Source organism: Neopsephotus bourkii, unplaced genomic scaffold (genome assembly GCF_033783945.1).
Source record: "Neopsephotus bourkii isolate Nb327-2 ecotype Australia unplaced genomic scaffold, CSIRO-AGI_Nbou_v1 NB_244, whole genome shotgun sequence".
NCBI classification, from domain to species: Eukaryota; Metazoa; Chordata; class Aves; order Psittaciformes; family Psittacidae; genus Neopsephotus; species Neopsephotus bourkii.
The window spans coordinates 52,632-76,081 of record NW_026900754.1 but is presented as its reverse complement, the minus strand read 5'-3'; the positions used below and the strand labels follow the sequence as shown (position 1 = coordinate 76,081).

The following is a 23,450-nucleotide window of genomic DNA, read 5'->3' as shown; positions in this document are numbered from 1 at the left end:
CTATTTTCAGACTCATATGTAGGCAATAGATAGCACACAGGAACCCAGAGCACTCACAGCTGTGCAAGACATTAGGTTGAAATGAACCTAGGAAAGATAAATCACAAGGTGAAAGGATCTAGAGCCATTAGATCTCACAGCTCTGCTTCCCCTATGGCTACTCATGCACTGCATAATAGGGGAGGTTGTGGCGTGGGCTGGGGTCACAAAGCTAGTAAAGAGAATCTGACTTTGCTGGGTCTCAGGTGGTGTGGAAGAGGGAAATTGTCATCCAAGGCATGGACAGAATGTTCCCTTGGGTAGAAAGCAAAGAGAAAGAAAAAGTTTTCTTATGCCTTGAGTAGAAACAGAAAACAGAGCACTTCAGAAGGCCAGCAGCCTCCAGCAGTTCACCAGGCTGTGCACACTGATATCAGGGAGGGGAAGGCTCTAGGCAGCAGAGCCGTGCTCCAGTTACCTGTAGCAGTTGTTATGGTATTTGTTATAGCTGCCCAGAGCTGTCAGGCATCCCAGACAGATTGCATACGAAAAGAAGATTTGAGTGCCTGCATCCATCCAGACCTGCAAGGGAGACGCAAACACAGGTGAGAAGACAAGGCCACCACAGAGTACAGACACTGCATGGATGCAAAGAGGCAGAGCTGTCATAACCAGTAGAATGGCCAGTGATGAGGAGGTCAGCAAAACCCAGCATTTACACAAGCCTTTTCCAGGGGCAGGTTATACAGTGCCAGGAATTACAGTGCTCAGGGAGGCACCCAGTGGGTGCTAAGAGTGCCAAAGGGAAGGGATGCACCAGGACCCTTGCAAATACAGAGCTCTTCATCATCATCTCTTTCTTCCTTGGACAGATAGATATGCAGAACACTGTGCCTCATGGCAGCAAAAGACCAGATGAATACTTCCCATTGAGAGCTGAAGGAGCTGTCTGCTAGCAGAGGAGAGGGGCTTGATTTGGGCAAGCATCTTCCACTGGGTGCCATGGGTACATACAGCTTCTGGTAGTGCCCCTTCTCTCCAAGACCTAATTTAAAGGTCCCAAAACTTAAAAGAAAGTTAACTGGGGAGGAGGAGAGGAGTACTAGAAATAAACAGAGCTGTTTGCAAAAGACAGCTCCTAAAAGCATTACAAGAATGCTGTTAGTCCCATGAGGCGCCTCTGAACTCTGCTTCACTCTCACTGTCAATAATACATCCCCATGCTCCAAGGCTGACATTTGTCAATGCCAGATTTGATCTGAAAGCCTAGCTGTGTGCAGTCACCAATACAACCACTGCCACTGTCCTCTGCAGAGAACAGCAAAAACAGGAACTAACAGTGAGGAATGAAGCAATGACAAAGATTATTAATTAAGCCCTCTGCTTTCTAAGACTTTTATTCCTAAGGGGTTTATAAAATAGAGGTAAGATGATGATTCAACCAATGCTGAAGGGTAGCCACATTCTAGAGACAACAGAGAAGCTAGTCAGGAAAGAAAAGCAGAAGACAATTTCTTTAATGATGACTCTAATGAGAGAAGTCTCCATTTGGCTATACCCTCCTTCCTCCGAGTAGCAGTGCTGGTGAGCCCTTGGACAGACACCAACCTTGCCCCAGGATGCCCTCTGAGAAGAACAGAAGTCAATGGAAAGCACCACAGTGGGTTTGATGACTCCAAATCACAACTGTACTGGTCAGCCAAGACCTCATGTCCTGAGGAAATGGACAGCTGGACAACATTTGCACAAGCACCCCTGCTGCTCAGGCCACCCTCACCAATGCATGGTTCTACTCTTCCTCTTCCATACCTACCAAAGAGCAATTCCTAGGCTGATGGGCCTTACAGAGGGATGTTACGATCCCCTCAGCTGTGATTTTCTGGAGGAAATTCTGGTTTTAGCTCAAGTGACAGCCACACAGAATGAATCCTCACCCTAGCCAGTGCGGCAAGCCCCAAGAGCACAGTCTGCAGGGGCAGAAAGCAAAGTGCTGCTAGGGCTAGATTGGGTGAAACTGCTCTCCCTGACTGCCCTGCAAGCAACTCAGCAAATGTTCAGCCCCACCACCTTCTCTTCAGCCCATGGAAATTCTGCTCACGATTTCACAGGGAGTCGGATCAAATCTCTGATTTATAGAATAGAAAGGGATAGATGACGAGGTGGGACTGGGACAGCTAGTTTGAGGCATTAGGACATTATAAAAGTAATTAACCTAAGTGTCCTTCATTCTCTCTGGAGGAGCTGAATGGGGAGGTGGGTTTACAGAGCAGGGCACTAGTTCATTTTTGCATTTCAAAAAGATTAGGAGAAAAACCATAATCAAAGCCCTTGTTATAATTATTTCCTAAAGCATCGCTGTGCTTGGGGGCAGTAAGGGCATAGCCTTCGTTTTTCAGCTATTTTTTAGGCACAACAAGGCACTGGACCCGCTGACACCTTTGCATCAATAATTTAAGCATCTTTGCAGAGATTGGGGTGAAACGTTTTCCTAGGTTTTCTTTTCATTTTCCTGTTCATTGCTAGAGCTTTGGTTTTTCATCAAATTCAACCTCAAATCACACCTGCTCATGCATTTTGGAGCCCTTAAAGTTCAACTTGTGAAGGTAAGACTTTTGCCATCGAAATGCCTACCCCATGTTTGCCATAACATTGGACTCGGTGGACAATTTTCAACCAGATTTAACAGTTGGTAGAAACCTCAAGGATACCAACTACCTATGAATTTCACAACATCCAGGAAACAGGAAAAAGGCAAGAACTCAGCATCCCCACTGGGCATAAACCTATGGGGAGAGAGACTCAACCAGTGCTAAATACCAGATAAATCATACAACCAAGAGACCTGAGAAATATCCCAGGGGCAGGAAAAGAATGGATGCTTTTCCAGCCATAGTAGAAGCCAAATATCAAGACACCAAGGTTCAATAGCTCTTGTATCTCATGAAGTGGCTCATTTCTAAAACCCAGTGATACCCTTGACTGTATAGCAGAGACCAGTGTGGGGGTCTGTGGGCTCCCCACTCCACTGCCTGCCCTGCCCAACACAACACCCATTGGGTGCACACTGGCCTGTGTGGGAAATCAGCCCCAGAGTGCTGGCTCTTCAGGGATTACAGGACCCACCTTTGCGTATGCCCCCTTTGAAGCAAGGCAGCCTCTGACTGCAACTGTAAATAAAGCTAAACTTGGCTTGCAGAGCTTATGATCGTATTTAGTCAGCATAACTGTAAGCACCAGTTATGCTGCATGAACTTTATTTCCCATTTTAAAAGGTTACTGCAGCCCTTGGGTAAAAGACCAAGCCACCTTTGCATCTTTGCCACCCCTTCCCGGCAGTTCCCAAACTGCTTAGGAGCCAATGGATTGCAACAACTGATGCTGAGAGTGCTCCTGGCCCACCAGTGACACAGCCCAGCAGTGGCAGCACATCCCAGGATCACTGGGGTTGGAAGGAGCCTCAGTTTGTCTGTGGTCCAGCCTCCTCCTTGAGCCTCTCATAAGAAGCACTGCCCATTGGCCCCATGGGCTCACAGGGGCTACACACACCACTCTGGAAAGCGGCAACCAAAACCTTTCACCCCCCACCTGCTGCCTGTGCTCATTTCTCTCTGTGCAGTGACTCAGTGAAATGGGTTTTCAGCCTTTCCAAGACTCCCCCTTTCCCTCCTGTGCTGCTGATCAACAGCCTCTCACTATTTTAATCTTCCCACTCTGACTAAAGATGCTCTCTGGGGTCAGGCAGCACTCTCTTTCCCCTGCAGATAAAAGCGTGCTGCTGTTCTTTAGCCACCGCTCCCAAAGAGACTGGTAAAGCTTATCCTGTTCAGATTTTGCTGGCACGTTGGCAGCAGGGGTATTTTGATTTGATTGCTGTCTGCAGCTCTCTAAGCCATCCAGTATATTTAATTCATAATTCAATTTCCTTGAACATGTTGTTTACACCAGTTCGTAATAACCGCCTACTCTCTGCTTTTAGTCAAAGCCTTCACACCTGAGCTGCAGTTATCCAAGATGGTTATGGCCTATGAGAGGACATATTCCTGCACCCCTTAATTTTCTCAGCAATATTCGCTTTATTACATGTACTGGAATTTAATAGCCCCCTGTACTGAAACAGATCCTTCCTTAGGAAGATCCCAGAGCACTTTCAAGTAACAATAAAGGCCATATTTGAGCAAAACATTATTGAACCCCAGTGTATGCCATACATCAAACACAGGTGCCATGCTGAGAAGCGCTAAACTGTCCCCATCAGCAAGCAAAGATGATACAGCACAGAGTGGGTACATGCTGCGTGGAAAGCCACAGATGGTGTAAAGCAAAGTAAAGAGTCAAAACCACCCAAGTATCGAGATGCAGTTCAACCAACGTTTCTTTCATTCCCAGCATCACGTCTCACAAGTCAGACTGCGGCGCTGGCACATCCCACCAGCCACCCGCTGCACCACACAAATACATGGCTTCAGCCCAGCCTGAAAAGGGAGATCTTGACTGCCAAGGTTTCACCTGAAGACACTCACAACACCCAGGGCATCACTTCCAGATTATGGCCTTTTTTTCCTTCGTTCAGGACTGGCCCACGAGCCCCAGCCCAAAGACCCAGTCCACATCCCACAGCAGGGCAAGCTGCTGCAAGGAGCCCACCACCATGCTGCACAAGCCAGGCCAATGCTTTCACTTGTCCTTATTTACCTCCTGAGAGAAGAGGCAGAGAATGAATCACTGCCATAAGCAGTTCTCAGTCCTTCTGCCCACCCAACAACTGGCCAAGCATCACATTCCCATCCCAAGCCCCAGCTGCTCAGAAAATACATCCATGGGCTCCTTGGGAGTGGGGGCTTTGTTCCCTGGTTAATCTCCTTGTGCCCATATTCCAGGCCTCACAATGCCCTGCCAAAGAGCAACGATCTCATGTGACCTTCACATGCAGGGGCATCTGCTGACCCATAGGGATGTTTTACGTTTCCTACTGCTGGAATGTCTTTAAACATGCAATAAAATAAACAGGGTTCTGGTTCATCCCGAAGAGCACAGCTGCCTGCCCCAGGATGTGAGGAGGGGCAAGAGGAGGGATGCTCCTTGCTGTCTGGGAAGCCAGGTTTTAAGGTTCTCCCTACCCTGCTGCTTGAAGGCAGACAGAACAATGGCTTTATGCCTCCCTGCTATGTCTGCACTGAAATCAGACCCAGCAGGGCTGGACAGAGGTGTGGGAGGAGAAGGAAGCACCACAAGGTAAATACACCTGTGGCCCACCCCACACAGATGCATTGCTCCAGCATGGTGGAGGAGAGGATGCTAGCCCTGAGCCCCTCCAGCAGGATGTAGGAGCTGCAAGCTCTCCCTCCCTGCTGCCCCATACTTGCCCTTTTGCCCCCCAGGCAGGGCAGGCACTGGTGCCTGGGCTCACAGACCCTCTCTAGGACTGGGGTGTGAGGGGCCAGCATAGCATGCCAGCACACGCATCCACATATAGGCGCAGCAGGTCACTCTCCGGCACGAAAACAAACACACTCGCCTTCAGAAAGGGGAAGCAGGGGGCTGGCAACAGCAGAGACTGAGCACACAGGGTCAAGTTAAAGGCTTGCTGGGAAAATAATAAATAAGGGGAACAAATAATATTTAGCAGGCCCACAGCTGCCCTCCCCTCTTGCTGGGAAGCAGGAGCTCTTGCTGGCTGTGGAGCAGCAGCAGGAGGGGGTTGAACTTGGAGAGGATCTGGGGCTCTGATCCCTTCCCCAAAGTGGCTATGGGGCCCATGGTTAACCGGGTCACAGCCCTGCAAGATGCATGTACTTCCCACCCTCCCCAGGGTGGCCCAAAGGGCTTGTCCTCAGTGCAGCCTCAGCAGCAAGAGCTGCTCCAGTGAAAACCATCGGCCCCACCACCTCCCTCCCTGGTCACAGGCACAGCAGACAGCCCTCACAAAGAGCTGAGGGCACCTTCAACTCTTGCTTCACATCCATCAGGAAGCAGGAGCCTGTGGGGACTCTGCAGGGGCAAACACTGCTCCAAGAAGTAACCACGAGGGAAATGGGTGAAAGAGGATGAGAAGGTTATGTGAAAAGCAGTGCAGATGAGAGATGGAGAGACAACAGAAGTGGAGATTGGATGAAGGTAAATGCTCTGAATTTAGCTGCACACAACCAGTCGGGGTATCCTGGCATGGTCTGGGCAAAGTTGGGTCCTCAGGGGCTGCTGAATTTAACTCCTCCATTCTCACTCATTAAATCTAATGAAACATAGTTAAAATCACTTGAGACTTGATACCAGAGTGAAAGGAGACCATTACATTTCTTCTCTTTGAAGCAAACCCAAACACACAGCACTTTCTTTATCAAGCCCATCCATCCTCTCTTTAAATATGTCTATTAAAATGGTCATGGTATGAAAGCATCAAGTGACAGAGAATGTGCCAGTGTCTGAAGAAAGTTCTTCTAATTACAAGTTTCCCACACTTAAACCTGATTTCTAGTCTGAATTCCTCTTGTTTCAGCTTCCCACCAGTGGGTCACACTGTTCATCCCTCTCCTTAATCACATCCATAAATCTCCAGGGTTATCTACTGGAATAAACAACTGATAAAACTGCCACAAAGATAACTGCAAGGGGTGGAGTGATCAAAATTGGAATGGTGAACAACCCCAGGATTTCTTAAGGCCCTTTCCAACCCTAACTATTCTATGATTCTATGATCCCCTTTTGGTTAAAAGGCAACCCAGTCTATGAAATGAATAGGAGCTTTCTGGAGCACAGAAAACACAATCAAGGAGGGAGGTGAAAATTTGGGGCTAGCAATGGCTGTCATGTTAACATGATAATATCAAATACTCTACAAGTAAAAAACACTATGGGATTGCCTTTGAGGGTTTTTTTAGGTTGGGGATGTACAGTTCAAAACAGATAATCGCTTTAGTGGTTTGGCTGTTATCTGCTTGTATTTGAGCAGAACTGGACTTCATCATTCAAGACTTGGACAGTTTCTCTGTATAGTCTAACCTACCTACCACATTAATTTTATCTACCATTTGAATAGTAAGCATTTTATAGATTTAGCAGATGAAGGTACAGGAAGATTTAGGGCATTGTGGACTTCATGGCCAGAAGAGACCACCATCAATCAGTTATCCTGAGCTCTCGTAGGCAGGATTTCCCAGTTCCATCCAAGGTCATTTGGCAGGTGAAAAGCAATGATTTCCACACACCAGTCTGATATTCTGACACTTAATCACATCTCAGCTGCTGCTGCTCCCCTGGTAGAATCTGCTAAATAATTCATCCCCTCTTTTCACCTAGTTTTTTTATATACTTTAACAGAGATTTGATTTTGTCCCCTTGCACATTGTTTGCCCTCCGGTTAAACCTCCCCTTGAGATGCCCTATCATAAGGTTTACGCTAAGCACAGTATCTTTAACATTTTGTCTCAATTCCCAGGATCCCTTCCCAGGTACTAAAGGATCTCCCACTTTTCCAGGCAGTGCGGGATTGCGGATAAACAATTACAGCTCATCGTCCTCTGGGCACAAATCAATTACAATCGACTTGGCCTCGACAGGCTGGCAGGACTCATGCTGTCCCTGAACAGAGAGAGGGGGGCACAGCACATGTGTGCGGCTTGGGGTACTAACCCTTCCCTCTCTGATGGGATAACACAAGCAAGTCCTGCTCCCTGGTTCAGCAGGATGGTTAAAGCATGCTGGAGGAAGGCAGCTGCTGCTACAAATCCCTGCTTTTCTCCCAGGGAAGTAAAACATTTATCAGGGAATAATGGAGTTGGGGAGGGAGGAGCAAGTTTTCCTCCCCCAGTCCAGAATAAGCCACCCTCTCACGATGAAGGGCTATTTTGCCTTTCCACCAGTGCATTAGCATTTTCCAGGCTGGAAGAAAGCTGTGTTTCTAAAGCTCAGGCTGTAATGGGGAAAGTTTGCCAGGACGGACCTAATAAGGACACAGCTAGTACCAGCAAAACCATGCCATGCCTGAAGTGCTTTAATTCAGTCCCCTGGGTGACACAGTAACAACAGGACTTTTCATAAGTGAATGAGCACCGTTTGAAAACATTATTCCATTTCAGAAGTCCCTTGCACCCCATCAGCACAAATGGAGCCACAAAGACTGCAAGCACAGACCTGTCCTCACCAGCCGTCCAAGCTTTGCTGCACCTTCACACCGAGATAGCGTGCTGTCCTACCCACCTCCTGTCCAGAGGCAAACCAAGGGAGCAAGAGAGCAGCAGCCACTGTAAAATGAGGTTTTTCACCCCACATTCAGGCTCAGCCTTGGCCAGAGACAGACTTCCAGAAAGCGGAGCAAGAACTCCCAAGTCCTTCCATGATAAAAACCAGACTGCCTGGAGCTGCAAACTGGACACTGGTGTTTAGCTCTCCGGATCAGAAGCCGTAAGTCAAACTGACTTGACAGAGCCACACTGGCACAGGCAGGATCCAGGGATGCACTGCAGCCCCTGACATGCTGCTAGCCTCACCGACAGGGAGCAGGGATCCTCTCTCCTCCACCAGGGGGGGGATCAGTCAGAACCATTCCTCCCACAGTGTTCTCCCATATTCTACAACGGGGACACCACTTGTGTCTCCATTCACAAAACTAATATCTGGGGCAGCACTGGGGCTAGACCAGAAAGTGTTAATGGGGTTACAAAGGGTTTTGTTGGCCTATTTTCCAGGCAGGCAGGCACCCTTTAATCTCCTTTAGAAACACCTTCACACAAAGGCTGGTACAGCAGCTCAGCTGGAGCCAGGATTTAACGTGGAAGAACTTGTCCCTAAGAGATTAAAAGCAGCAGTCAGGCGCTGATCCTCCCATCAGACAGGCAGGAATTTCTCAACAGAGTCCAGGGGGCAAGGAGGGTGGATGGGTCCCAGGGACTGCAGCTGCAGCATGGCACAGCTCCCATCATCCATGCACCCGGCATGCTTCCAGGAAAGCTGGAGCAAGCATGCGAGGAGCAGGGCTCTTCACTGCAAAGTGCAGGCATGGTGCAGTGGTACCCATGCACCCTCTGCCTCTGAAGCAGAAGAGTATCCCTGTGAAAGGAGGGGAACAGCAAGCACTGCTCATGATGAAGGGTTAAATCTCGCTACCCATGCTCTAGGTAACTCATCTCAACTCAGGCTAGAAAATACAGTAACAATGGGTGAAGTCTGAGGACAAGAGGGCATGGTGACTGTCAGAGTACACGCCAACATCGCAGCCCCTGCCTTATGCCCACAGAGAAGAAAGAGGGGACAGAAAGAAGAAATTGGAAAAAAGAAAGTGAGAAAAGTAAGAGGAGGGAAGAGAGGACAGCCACAAGCATCCATGCAAGCACAATTCAGCTATTCAGTCCTCCCTCCACCTTACCTGAGGGTCCCCAAGGCGACTGATGTCTGGATAAAGGTAAAAGAGGATTCCCTGGGATGCCCCAGGCAGGGAGACTCCCCTGATCAGCAGAACAATCAGCATGAGGTATGGAAATGTGGCCGTGAAATACACCACCTGCGAGGAGGATAGAGGGACAACCATCAGTGAGCAGCACTGGTCAGAGCACACAGCACTAACCCCTGGGCTGGGACGATGGGCAGGCTGCCTCGCTGAGCACATTGCTGTTGCCTGTGGTAGAAGAAATGCATCTTAATGCACCCAGGAAGCACCTAGCCCCATAAGCAATGCAAACTTACTTTGATAGAGTTGAAATAGTCCATCTAGCAAAGGAGTCACATCCTTTGGGGGAATGCTGCAGGCCAGTATCATCTAATACTTCCAGGGTCTCAACTCCTGGTAAATACAGAACTCAATTTGGGGACTACCAGGGTACTTTCAGGACTGCTGAAGCTAATTGTTGAAGGGTGCCACAACAACAGCATGTCTGTGTTTCCCACACAAACTGATATCCAGGGCTCATGCAACCTCACCCGCAATTCAAGTAATGTCATTAATACTTTTGCATTGCCCCCTCACTTTCAAGACTTACTGACCACCTTGAAAAAAGGCTATTCAGTCTCTTGTATCATGCTGGGCCAAAAAGGAAATGCTGCTCCTTCAGTTTTTTCCTGTATGGACATTCTGAGCGAGGATTTGCAACAGCACGCTTCACCTGAATGCTACCCTACAGCTCTTTTCTTAGCTTTGGCAGTTATGCTCCAGAGAGCTAAAGCTCATCTCTGGAGGAACTGCAGAATGTAATGATGTGAAATGATCTATTTCTCACACCTGCCCAACCATCCAGAATGAACTGTTTCAAAATCCACCTAAAGCCCATCATCCCTGGGGCCGTTCCAGGCTCTGCCACAGCTACAGCAGTTTCTGCATTAGAGGTGGTCCTACTAGAAACTAGTGTATGACTTCCCTGGACACTACAACCACTTTCACTCTGCCCCTGGGTAATCCTTATAATCTGAGTGATGGTTTATAAAGAGATTTTCTTCTGGACCTACTCCAATGTACTCCATCTGAATAAGCATCCAAAGCAGCTGACACTGCAATGAGAGTACCCCCCAAAGTCAAGATACACACTCTTCAGTGATTCAGTTTGGGGTTGGGGAAGGAGAGAATGATTTGAGAGATATCCCATCCTTGAAAAGACACACTAGTAGATTATCATCTCTGTCTGCAGCTCCAGGTTTTCTATGCATTTAGTATGCCCTGCTCTGTATATCATGGCTGGTAATGCCACAGTCTGGTGAAAAAACACTCCTTGCTGGAGCTCAGGATTGCCGGAGATGTCTGTGTGAGCACATCCATCCCAATCCCTCTGAACATTGAAGGAATGCAGGGACAGCATCCTTCAACAAAGACCAACACCATCATTCATTTCCTTCTTAATTTTCAAGGAGTCTCTGATTTAGAGCTCTACAGTGACAGTTAATCAAATCTGCAGGTCCTGCGAGTTTAACAATCATCCCTGTATTTATCACACAACCAAATTCTTCTTTCAGAAAATGACAGGATGCAAGTCCAATCTTTCTTAGATCATAAAGGCAAGATTAAAACCAAAACTCATAAAAACAACCCATTGCCTTTGAACCCTAGTGCATGGTCTTCCAGAATGCCACGTTGCACATTCTTGGCTGGATCTCTAAGTCATATCAGTTTTAAGAGCTTAGCATGCAAACTGGTAGTTGTCTGGCATGGTCTGGATTCACATTTTGGTAACGTCCTATGTGGTTTACAGCCTGCACAAACTAGCATGTAACGCTTTTCACTCAACAGTCACATCTGCACTGAGACCAGAGGCCTGAATTTGGAGAACATTTTGCTGGATTAAGAGTGCCAAACTTCTATCTAACAACAGGAACATCTGGATCCAATGAGATATTACTCAGTGCTTGGCTTAGACCCAATCTTTTTATTTCTCGGGCATTGTTAGCACTAACTACATCACTAGGAACCTTGCCGGGATCAGTGTGATTGTTCCGTCACATGCTGGTCAACAACATCCAGGGTTTTATTTGAACCTGAGCCACATGCCTCAGCAAAGCAGTTCCATCTGTGACAACCTCCTGCATCTGCAAGTGCTCCTCAGGGTCGGGCAGCCCTCACATCAGAGGATGCAAACTGCTGCTGCAATTGGGGCTGCTCAGCCTGGAGAAGAGAAGGCTGTGTGGAGACCTCATAGCAGCCTTCCATTATCTGAAGGGGGACTATAAGGATGCTGGGGAGAGAATATTCATTAGGGACTGTAGGACAAGGGGTAACAGTTTAAAACTTAAACAGGGGAAGTTTAAATTGGATATAAGGAGGAAGTTCTTTACTGTGAGGCTGGTGAGGCACTGGAATGGGTTGCCCAAGTGGTAAATGCTCCATCTCTGGCAGTATTTAAGGCCAGGCTGGACAGAGCCTTGGGCAACATGGTTTAGTGTGAGGTGACCCTGCTCATGGCAGGGGGGCTGGAACTGGATGATCTTAAGGTCCTTTCCAACCCAAACCATTCTATGATTCTTTTGATGACCATTCTTACTGCTATTCCATGATTTCAGTTCATGATGTTTGCCCCTCCACAGGCAAATCCCCAGGACTAAGGTATATCTCTTCCCTAGTGGGATTGTATTCCCACAGCCATTCTTAAATTTTAAAAAGGTCAATAAACCCATGAACACTGTTGCTTTACTGCAAGAAGTTATCTGTTTTCAAGAAGAAAAGATCTCACCATCACTAGTCCTTTTTGCTAAAAAGCACTTGCATCAACCTAGAACTTGTATCTAAAATAGAATGATTTTGTTCTCAGCACTTCCCACACTATGTTTGCTATATCTTAGTATCATATTTGCTGTTATTAGACTGCCTCTGCTTTCTTTTACCAGGCCACCACAGCAAGCAGTTGCTCTTTTCTTCTAATTTTACACCATGGAAACCAGAAAATATCATCTCCGCAAGCTGCCTGATTTCCCTGTCATGTTTCATAATCCCAGACCATTCTGGAAGCATTCATGCCATCAACTTGATGGAAATGGATGCAGCGAAAATTTACACCCCACTGCACATGATGTCCTGTCCATAGCATGCAAAGACACCATTTAGACAACATACTAAACCTTTTCAGTTCCATCTGTTCTCGCTGGCTCCAGACAAAGCTGGCTGAGAATGGGTGAGGAGGTGGTAGCAGAAAGTAAGTGATGGGGTGAGTGCAGATGGGAAAAGAGAGGGCTTTGAAGCCATCAGTTACCTTCATTACTATCTAATGAATTTGAAGATTTCCCAGCTGCACTTGCCAACAGAGGCAAAACCATGCTGCTTGCTCACAGTGTGGTGGAAGGGGAAGGAACATGCAACCACCTTGTACATTTCTATTTACTGCAGAATCTCCTGGGCCAGTCACAAAGGGAGACCAGGTGGGGATATGTCTTGGAAGTGAATGCTCTGAGTTGTCTGCGCACTCACATCCTTTCCTGCCCAAAATACAGAGCCTGCCTCACACTCCTACTGCAAGTTGAGCCCTGCAGGCTGCTGCCACCTTATTCAAAGGGTGGTTCCCAGGAGATGCCCAGGAACTCGCTGAATGTACAAGAGATGAGCAGATCAAGTATTCCAGGTGTGACCAAGGGAAGAGGCTGGATGTGAACCAAGGACTCACCTTGCCTGTGGACTTGACCCCTTTCCAGATGCAGAAGTAGCAGATGATCCATGCCAGCAGGAGACACAGAGCCAGCTCCCAGCGCAGGCTGCCCAGGTGCTGGATGCCATCAGAAATCTTTAGCACTCTCCTCCTGCATCAGGTGGAAGCAAAGGAACATCCAGGTGTTACTGATGTTGGCCACTGATGTTCCCAACCATACTGGTTCTCACCACACCTCCACAGCACCTGATGACTGTGGGGAGAAGAGCTGACTTCCTAACAAGGCTCAGGTCTGAGCTGCAAACCTCAGAAGAATCAAGGGCCGGGGCAGTGATTGTTCCCCTGCACTGGGCACTGGTGAGGCTGCACCTCAAATCCTGTGTTCAACTCTGGGCCCCTACAAGAAAGACATTGAGGTGATGGAGCGGGTCCAGAGAAGGGGAACAAAACTGATGAAGGGTCTGTAGCACAGGTATGATGAGGAATGGCTGAGGGAACTGGGGGTGGTTAGTCTGGAGAAGAGAAGGCTCAGGGGTGACTTTTATCACTCTCTACAACTACCTGAAAGGAGGACGGAGAGAGGTGGGGGTCAGTCTCTTCTCCCAAGTAACAAGCTACAGGACAAGAGGAAACAGCCTCAAGCTGCACCAGGGGAGGTTTAGATTGGATAGTAGGAAAAATTTCTTCTCCGAGAGGGTGCTCAGGCATTGGCACAGGCTGCCCAAGGAAGTGGTGCAATCACCGTCCCTGGAGGTGTTCAAAAACCATGTAGATGAGGCCCTCAGTGACATGGGTTAGTGGTGAACTTGGCAGTCCTGGGGTAATGATGATGATCTTAAAGGTCTTTTCCAACCTAGCTGATTCTATGAGTCTATGATTCGGATTCTCCTGTCGTCCTCCCACCCTTCATCTGTCTTGGCCTCTCTGCAAGAGCATGGAGCACTTGGACACGTAAGCTCTGCCCACAACTTTTACATGCACATTACAAAGTTCACCTACACTTCTGACATGTTTCAAACCTCAAAGCACACATTGCACTTTCCATGTAGAAACCATCAGGACCACCCAAAAAGCAATGCTGCACAACCCCTTCTCTATAGTGCATTTCTGTCTTTAGGAGCAGCTACGTATTTCACCTCAGGACCCAGAGCAGCATAACGTCCCATACCATGACTAAGACCCAATCAAGGCCACAATAATCCTCATTGCACAGTCAGAAGAGGCCACCTTGGGCATTCCTCTTTCAGCCAGTGTGGAGATAAGATCCTGGGTTATATGGACTTTGTTTAGCTAAGGTCTTATGATCTCATCCTGGTCATAGAACAGCTTTCCATGTCATACCTATGTAAAATCTTCCCATCACTTACAGAAGTAAGGATTCACCCTCCTCCACCTCCTACACTGCACAAATGAATCTGAGCATGGAAACACCATGGTGCAGTCCCAGAGCCCCAAACCTGATTCAGAGAGGGACATGCACTGCCTTGGACCTTGGAGCCCAGCAGCAATGCCTGCCCTACTGCAAAACATAGCAGTTAACCCAGAATAAAGGTGGTGCTCCTGAAGAACCGCAGTGTAAGGCATTGCCTCCTTTCCTGCCTCACAGCCTTGCAGCGGACTGAGGGAATGAGAGAGGGGTCGGAAAAACGAGGCTGCTCCTCCAGATATATTTTGCCCTGCTGTTCTTTGCCTGCTTCTGAGGACATGGACTCTGTAACCAGTGGGGAATGGGTGCCTGTGGACCGTAACTAACCGGGCACTGTACTGCAGCCAGAAGAGGCCTCAGAAGTGTGCCATCAGCCCACTGGCAAGTCAGTGCATCTCAAGGAACAGTGACCTCCCGCCTCTTTGCCCAAGAAGGGCAAGAACAAATGCTGCACCAGAAGCAATGAGCAGTGGAAGTTTCCAGTCCTGTGTGCTTATATTCCAGTAACACAGGGATGGGAACAGCAGTGATGGGAACAACAACTTTTCCAGCAGCCAGCATCAAGAAAAGCAGGCTAAGGTGGACCATCATCTAAACACATGTGAGCAGCAGGCAGAGGGAGAGTGAGGGCTCAGGGAGCACACATGAAATAAAGAAAAATAACAAAATATAAGGTTTAGAAAAAGCATCCCTGTGCTGAGCTGGGAATGCCCTGGAGGTGCTGTGTGCTCCATGCACTGACTGCTCAGGACAGCAAGGGCAGACCACTCCATCCATTTACAAGCAGATGGGAAATTCATGGCGGCAGCGGAGGGGTTACTTGCACAGTCTATTAGCCAGGGCTCAGTGCTTAACTGGGCCTGTTCTCCCAGGAGATGCTGAGGATCATGAGGGATGCCAAGCAAACAGGCCTATGCCTTCATGCCAGAAATAAAGCTACTCTCTGCCTTAGGGTAACTAACACAAGGGGAGAAAATAATGAGAATGAGGAAGCAAATTTCAGCGTGAAGCTGACCCTAGCACTTCATTTCCATTTTGCAGAGCTTCTCTCCTGAGGACAGCTGCATATTAGTCACTCTAAAGTGAAAACGTCACCTCTTCTTCTATTTTAAAGACAAAGACTAGCCCACATACAAAAGCCACCACCCACCATGCCAAACCCTCCTGGGAACATGATTGTGTGACACAGTACCATGAATTCAAAGGAAACGCGTCACCTACTGCATCACCAGCATGGACTCCTGCAATGTATCTCAGGGCTTTAAGGTCTTCTCTTCAACAGCTGAACATACTATGGGTTACAAAACATGCATACAAAAAACCCATTGCAGAGCTGCTGCTTTGTGGATCACCCAGATCTCACCCCATTCTCACCTTGGCACCCATGTCCTGAGCAGGGTTACACTGAATGCAGCCCTCAGGCATGTGAAGGACTGCATGGGGCTGACTGCTCCGGACAAAACAAGAGCAATGGATAATCCCGCAGATATACAAGCTGTAATCAAAACCATAGGGTAATGGCCACCGTACCCTGAGGGAGTGTCACTAAGACTGTTGAGGTTTGCACCCAGGCCATGTCTGAACAAAGCTTCAGGATGGGAAACATGCAGCCAATTCACCTACATTTGAGGAGGAAAGAACTGTATAAGGGAGTTCAGAGCTGGTAATGAAGAACAAGGGAGGAAGCGTAAAGGATAGAAGGACAATAAATGAAATATCAAGGGCCAGAGGAGATGGAGCATCAGTGAGGTAAGGCCTTGCATAGTCAGCTAGCCATCAGTGAGATCAGTGAGACTGAGAAGCCCAAAGGGTCCAGAGGGACAGGAATACAGCATCAGAGAAGGACAAAGTCAGATGGCCCCGAGACATGCCAGCACAGCTGTAGACGAACACCATGAGCCCAGTGATGTTACCCTTGACTGATAGTGCTGCCCCTGAGAGCCTCCACTCTGACCTGCCCAGCTTCCTCTTGTGCCCTCTTCTGACAAGGACAGGTTAATAGGACATGCTGCTGCAGGGTTTGTTCCTTGCCCAGGGAAGGTATGCCCCAGAGGAAAGGGGGTTACAGGACTTTCCTTTACTTACTCCCAGAACTCGATGACAGGGGAGGTGGTATTTTCACTGGTCACGTTGAGCGTCGAGTTTGCCTTCTGGAACTCCATGCAGTTCCCTTCGGGAGAGGTGCAGAAAGAGAGGGAGCATAGGTAGCAGTGGCTGCAGCACCAGATGAACTGAAAAAACCTCCCTTTCCGTGCCCAACATCAACACTCATTGACATTGAGCCAGACAAATTCTGTATGTTCCCAAAGTTGCACAAAAGGAGTCCCAGGGTAAGAAACCTCCAGTGGAAGGTTGGGAGGGGGCTCTACACTCACCGGTGTTCCACTCGTGATCACAGCTGCCCCAGGGAAGGTCAATGGTGAACGAACTGAAGAGATAAAACAAAGCCCAGGCCAGGACAACGATGTAGTAGAAGTTCAGCAGTACCACGATGACCTGGGAGGCATAGCCAATTCCTGCAGAAAGCAAACCCCAAAGGCAGGTGACCCACACGCCTTGGGGTGGAAACAGGACTCCCCTTGGGAGGCGCTCACACGACGCATTCATCTGTTGCTCTGCATTGACTGCACTGGTGGATGGGTGCCAATGGGGTGACCAAAGTCATCATCCTTTCCCCAAAGCCCACCATGTTGCATCAGGGGCACCAAGGAACCCCTCTTCCTGCTGCCCCACCACAGACTTCTGTGGTCAAAGGGTGGCAACAGGAGGGAATCTGGGCAGGGGATGGGTGCTTGAAAGCCACCCATGCTTGAAAGCCACCCAAAGGGACAGAAACATATGATAGTGCTCCACCTGCTGAGTAACACCTACCAAAATTCACTTTCTATTCTGTTTCCTCACCCCTTTTCACTTTTGCTTGGGAAGCTTTTACATTAACACCACACACCTTCTCTGAGAGGTGCTGGAGGAGTACCCAAAAGCTTTGGTACATGGGGAGGAGGCAACTGAGACTTTCAGAGAAATCACGGCAAGTGGCTTGAGGCTGGATGACTGTGATGAAACAGTGTTAGAAGTGGATCTGAGTGCTAACAGTTTCTTAAGGCAGCTGACCCCTTCCAGCACTAAGGTTTTAAGCCATCTGCAAACTCCAGAAAATGACACAGCACTGACTTAAAGAAGAGTATCATAAGTTCCTCCCATGCTGGGTTCCCCAAGGGTGGGCAGCGGATGTATGGAGGTACACGGGGAGAGGCATCACTGCTCATTGCTCTGGGCTCCTGTGGTGTCCCCCCAAGCTCACCCCACTCACCTTCGAAGAGGGGACAGATCCTGCGCCAGGCTGTCACCCCTCCCTGGCTGGTGTACTGGCCCAGCGCCGTCTCCAGGAAGAAGACAGGGATCCCGCAGGTGAAGAGGAAGATGAGGTAGGGGATGAAGAAGGCACCTGGCAGATTCAAGGAGCAGATAGGAAAAAGTAAGTGCTGTGGGGTGACTGAGGTCAGGCCATCTCCAACCTGGCACTGGGCAGGTTGCTCCCAGGGGGAACAGCGTGGGAGGGATGGGGGCTGCAGAGGAAGGAAGATTGGATGTCAGGAAAAAAGGATTTTCGTCACATTTCATCTCCTGGAATGATGCGATTGCATGAGAACCTCATCATTTGGAAAAGACAGAGAGAAAAGAAAAGTGTCTAGGCCTGATAGTTGTGCAGAAAAGAGTGAAACAAGTTCTCAATAGCTGTATAGAAATAGAGAAGAACAGCCTACTGTAAAGCCATTGTAACTTTTAATCGTGTTGGTGACTCCATTCACATTGATTATTCTGAGTAAGTTGATTAGCCCATGGATGACTACACCAAGGAACTGAGGACCACATAAAGACTGACACCTTTACCCAGGCTGTGGGTTTGCTCAATCATTTGCTCACTGAAAAGCAAGTAATGTATATACGTCACGGCAGCAGCCAGGGCTGCCTTCCCATTCAAGCCCTATCATGAAACCAGGTGGAGAAAGAGAAAATGCATCAGTCTTTTGATCACCCCAGGCTAATGTTAAATGCAGCAATGGCTTTTTATGCTGCAGGCACAGGGTAAAAAGCCCTGAAAGATGGTCCATGCTCCCTGCTGCACTCATGCACCGCTGCAGCTGCTCAAGCCCTGCTGCAAAGACAGTGATACAGGGCAGGATGGGGAGCTGATGAGGAAAGGCTATTCCCAAGCAGATAGCAGCAGTGAGCTCAGAGGGGCATGCAGGGTCAGAGGTGGCAACCCAGCCAGCCACTAACCATGTTTTCCCTGCATAGGCCTGTTCTGTCCCTGGGGGATGCCAAGTGCTCTGGGGGCATGTCAGTGGGGGTGTATGAGAAATAACAATCCTGATGCACAAGTGAACTGAGAACCAAGAGATTTCATTAAAAAGCTTAGCTAGCGGACAGGGACAGGGACAGGGAAGGGGAGCTTCAGAGACCAGCCAGAATTCCTACCTCGTGTTCATCCCAGCCAGCTACAGAGAAACAACCCTGCCCTTCTTGCAAAAAGAATGCAGCCAGCAAAAGACAGGGAGAGCATCCTGGCTGCAATCTGTGGGCAAACAGCAACTGAAGGGATGCTGAAGGCAGCCCTGGGGGAGCAACGAGCATCTACCCACATGTTCTCCCTTTACCAGTAAATACAAGTTGGTGGGGCAAAGAGCAGGGGTAGTGGTTGTATCACCACCATCCCAAGCACAAATATAGGGTGGGCAGAGGCTGGATTGAGAGCAGCCCTGAGAAGGACCTAGGGGTGTTCGTTGACGAGGAGCTCAACATGAGCCGGCTTCAGTGTGCGCTTGCAGCCCAGAAAGCCAACCATATCCTGGGCTGCATCAAAAGGAGCGTGACCAGCAGGTCGAAGGAGCTGATCCTGCCCCTTTATTCTGCTCTCATGAGACCTCACCTGGAGCACTGGGTGCAGTTCTGGTGTCCTCAACACAACAGGGATGTGGACCTGCTCAAGCCTGTCCAGAGGAGGGACACGAAGGTGCTCTGAGGGATGAAGCACCTCTCCTAGAGACGTAAGACAGGCTGAGAGAGTTGGGCTTGTTCAGCCTCGAGAAGGCTCCGGGGAGATCTTAGAGCAGCTTCCAGTGGAGGCTACAAGAAGCTTGGATAGGGATTTTTCAGAAGGCCTGTAGTGACAGGACGAGGGGGAATGGCTTTAAACTGAAGGAGGGCAGATTTACATTAGATGTTAGGAAAAGATTCTTCACTATGAGGGTGGTGAGGCACTGGCACAGGTTGCCCAGAGAAGCTGTGGCTACCCCATCCCTGGCAGTGTCCAAGGACAGGCTAGACAGGGCTTTGAGCAACCTGGTCTAGTGGAAGATGTCCCTGCCCAAGGCAGGGGGCTGCAACTGGATGAGCTTAAGGTCCCTTCCAACACAAACCATTCTATGATTTTATGAGTTCCCAGCTAGCATGCAATCACATTACCATAAAGTGGAGCCTATTTCCAAGAGACATTATTCTCATATACAAGTCTGTGTTTAACTGAACTGCAGCCAGGGGGTCCCAGGGAGGGACCAGGCAGCGGTGGGCCCTAGGGTCTGACTGGGTTGGGGAGCACTGGGGAGAGGCTGCGGTAGCAGCAGCCACACGGCCAGACAGGCTTCCCTGGTATTTCCCAATCGGAGGGGCCCAGGGAGGGCCTGACCCCAACACGGGAGGCGAAAGCAAGTGCAAACAACAGCAAAATGAACATTTTTTAACTCTTTTTTTTTTCTTTTTTCTCCACTACAAAGGGCCTTAGTACCAGACACCGAGTGCTAAATGAGTCAGGAACTACCCTGTCTTTGTTACACAGAAATACCCTTAAAGAATGGAAAAGCAGCTCTCTGCATAACTCAGATTTTGCAGATACCTTTTGGGGGAAGAGCCTGATATTTAGGCAAGCAGAACAAGAGCTGAGAGAGGTTGTCACTGCTGCCTACACACAGGTCAGAGCAAGGAGAAAGCTCTGCCCTGCTGGGTGACTGTTTCAACCGATTGGTAACACCGGTACAAGTGCCAAAGGTTTTAAGCTGGCCATGGCTCACCTAGAGCTGGAAACTAAATAAAGGTTCCCCACCATTACTGAGGCACCAGAGAAGAAAGTGCCTGGACCAGCCTTCCCGAAGGAGTATGGGACAGAATGTCTGGCAGCCCTTAAAACCGGGATATAATACAGCAGGGATTTAATACAGCACCAAGCTGGAATAGGCTTTGCTCCACAAAGCAGCAGGGAGCCTCAAGTCCAGCACATCCTCATTGCACTGCCATGCCCCCAGGAGATGTCATACAAGAAATGCTTTCCTCTCTGCACAGGCGTCCCATGCCCCATCCTTGCTCCAACCTCATGGGAAAGGGACCAGAGATTAAATATTTGCCCGAGACTTCAAGCTCCTCATAGTTTCTGCAGCTTCATGAGGCTTTGCTGCAGGCTTATTTCTGGGTCCCACTCTCTCCGATGGGATGGTGCCCAGGAAGAGGGAAGCAGTGGGAGCAGACACTGTTCAGCAAGCAGCCAAGAAATGTTCCCCACGGAAAACATGGAAAATCCTCCGTTTTCAATGAGGAAATAATTGCCCAACCACCTGGTGAAAAGAAACAAGCACTAAGCAAAACACAGCGTGAATTCATCTAAACAGCAGTTAATCCTCTTTTATGCAGTTTAGTGAGGCCCATGAGACTACCCCAAGCTCAAGCCAGGGGATTTCAGCCCTGGGTCACCAGTGCTCACTCCCCATCAGCATGTTCCCTCTCCCCAGCCCTTCCAGAGAGCCCAGTTAGTAATTAATCACCAGACAGGGGAGCAGCTCCCCCTCTCCACATGCCATTGAGCCCAACTCCAATGAAGCTTTGAGCTTTCAGGTTTTCAGACAGTTTTCTCCCTTAAAAGGCAGCCATAAACACCTGCAAAAGCCCACAGCAAGCAAAAGTGTGCCCAGCCCCACTGCCGAGCCACAGGGCAGCCTTGTGGGGAGATCAGTCACTGGTCACTGCTGAGCAGCATCAATGTGCTTGCACCTTAGCGGTAACAGCAATGTCTCAGTTCCTTTCTTGTATAAAGAGCGTCCATCCACACACCTCACAGCCCTGCCATGTGGCAGGATCCCCTCTCCCGCATGCTCCCATCTCTGGTGGGTGCCAAGGGGACAGGAAGGGTATGGTGTTTCTGCAAGGCAAGGAAAACCCCTTCACTTTGCTCTGTTCCTGCCACCTGGCTCCAGCACCCAGGGGACACCCCTCCATGGTCACACACCAGACCGGGACTTGTAGCTGAGAGCCCCTCGGAGGACCCCTGATCCTCCAGGAAATGCTGCAGCTCCTCACAGCACCATCGGTGCCCCGTGACCTCCCACTTCACTCCCTGCTATGCCACTGGGAATCTTATTTGTACTAGGTGGCTAGTGCTCCTCAAGGAAGAAGTGCCTGGGGTGAGACACACTGCTCAGAAAGCCCTGCCCCTGCTCCTCCTGCCTCCCCCTGCAGATGGACACCCACCTCACCAGCAGGACCACACGCTACTGGAAAACACAGCTACCACCATCGGGAACCTTGGGACATCACTGCTTGGTTACCCACATCCCACCAGACCAGAACAACCCCTGCTTATGGCCCAGAGGTTGGCATCCTCTCTTCAGACTCATGACTTGGGTGCTGCTGAGAGGCTTGTGCTAGTGCTAGGCAGGGCCAGGCACGGATGCTGCAGAGGCAAGAGGGACCACAGAGGGATGGAGGTTACCAGGTGCCCCTGGGGCTGCACTTACCTCCACCATTCTTGTAGCAGAGGTAGGGGAAGCGCCAGACGTTTCCCAGGCCGATGATCTCCCCAGCCACAGACAGGACATACTCCAGCTTGTTGTTCCACTGCCCTCGCTCCAGGGTCCTGTCATCCTCCTCCTCCTTCTCCTTTTCCATGTCAGGGCATGCAGGCACCGTTTCACCATTGCTGACAATGCCAGGGACTCTGTAATCCATCCCACCTTCAGAAGGAGTTTTCTTCATTACATTCAGCAGAAGCCATGCAATGAGGCAGAAATTTGGGCTATAGAAGGCAAGAGGGGGGAGAGGACACACACGTGCACACACATGTACACTGGATCATTCCTCTCTGTACATGGAAGACCCAGTGGCTCAGCCAGGCTGGAGCTCCTACCACAGCAGGTACAGGGAGCAGACTTAGGGCTGGAGCGGGATCAAATACTTGACCATATATTTTATAAGGTTTTCTCTTCTCTCCTATTGCTGCTTACTGCGGTCTGGTTTTAAAGACCATGGAATGAAAGCTGCAAAACACATAAAAGTCTTAGACTTGGGAAGAGGACAAACTGAAGAGAGAAACTTATTTGGTGGTGGCAACAGTTGCTGGCAATCTACTAGGCTGCAAGGAAACGTGAGTTTTCAGAATGGTGCTGTCCTTCTAACAGCAGGAAAAGAGAGGGTGCAGATGTTATGGCCATCTGAGATGTCTCATTTCCCAGGCTATGTCCCTGCAAACATCTGCCCATTGCCTGCAGAGGTTCCCCACAGCACCACTCTCAGCAAGTTTTGGCACTGCAAGAGCTTCTCTAGTCTCTAAGGAGATCCCTGCTAAGCGAAGTAGATCAGCACAGAGGAGGTGAGCCCCCATCCCGTTGTCCCACTTTGCCCCAACATCCTCCAAGAGGCCACCTCTCCTCCCAGCAAAGCCAGGGCACAGCACAAGTGACTGCTGGTGCAAAGCTGGTGCCCCAGAGCGCAGCAGAGATAGATAGGTATGGCAGTAAGGGTGGCGACAGCTCTGCTGGAGCCCTTTAGGAGTCTTGGGGGTGGCTTACGCGTGTTCCTCATGGGTAGGATTCCACCCTGGCTGCAGGGCAAAGGGTGAGGACCGTGATTTCCAGCAACACCCACTGCCAAAGCCGGGATCACTGAGGACCTCATGCCAAGGAGGGCACCTTCCTCTGCACGGTGCCAGCCCACAAGCCTGCTCATGCCCTGCA

At 49.4% G+C, this 23,450-nt stretch overlaps 1 protein-coding gene across 1 annotated transcript in view; it reads right to left on the bottom strand.

Annotated features, from left to right (window-relative positions):
• Window positions 1-22,470, bottom strand: part of LOC133208138 (sodium- and chloride-dependent GABA transporter 2) — a 29,549-nt gene extending 7,079 nt beyond the window's left edge. Inside the window, exons 1-7 of the mRNA XM_061345789.1 lie at window positions 22,236-22,470; window positions 17,765-17,899; window positions 16,830-16,970; window positions 16,540-16,624; window positions 13,047-13,179; window positions 9,338-9,472; window positions 458-561 (exon numbers count right to left, since the gene is read on the bottom strand). Of these exons, the coding sequence (XP_061201773.1) occupies window positions 458-561; window positions 9,338-9,472; window positions 13,047-13,179; window positions 16,540-16,624; window positions 16,830-16,970; window positions 17,765-17,899; window positions 22,236-22,446 (944 nt within the window). The 5' untranslated portion in view covers window positions 22,447-22,470. The remainder of the gene's footprint in view (window positions 1-457; window positions 562-9,337; window positions 9,473-13,046; window positions 13,180-16,539; window positions 16,625-16,829; window positions 16,971-17,764; window positions 17,900-22,235) is intronic.
• Window positions 22,471-23,450: the final 980 nt, after the last annotated feature.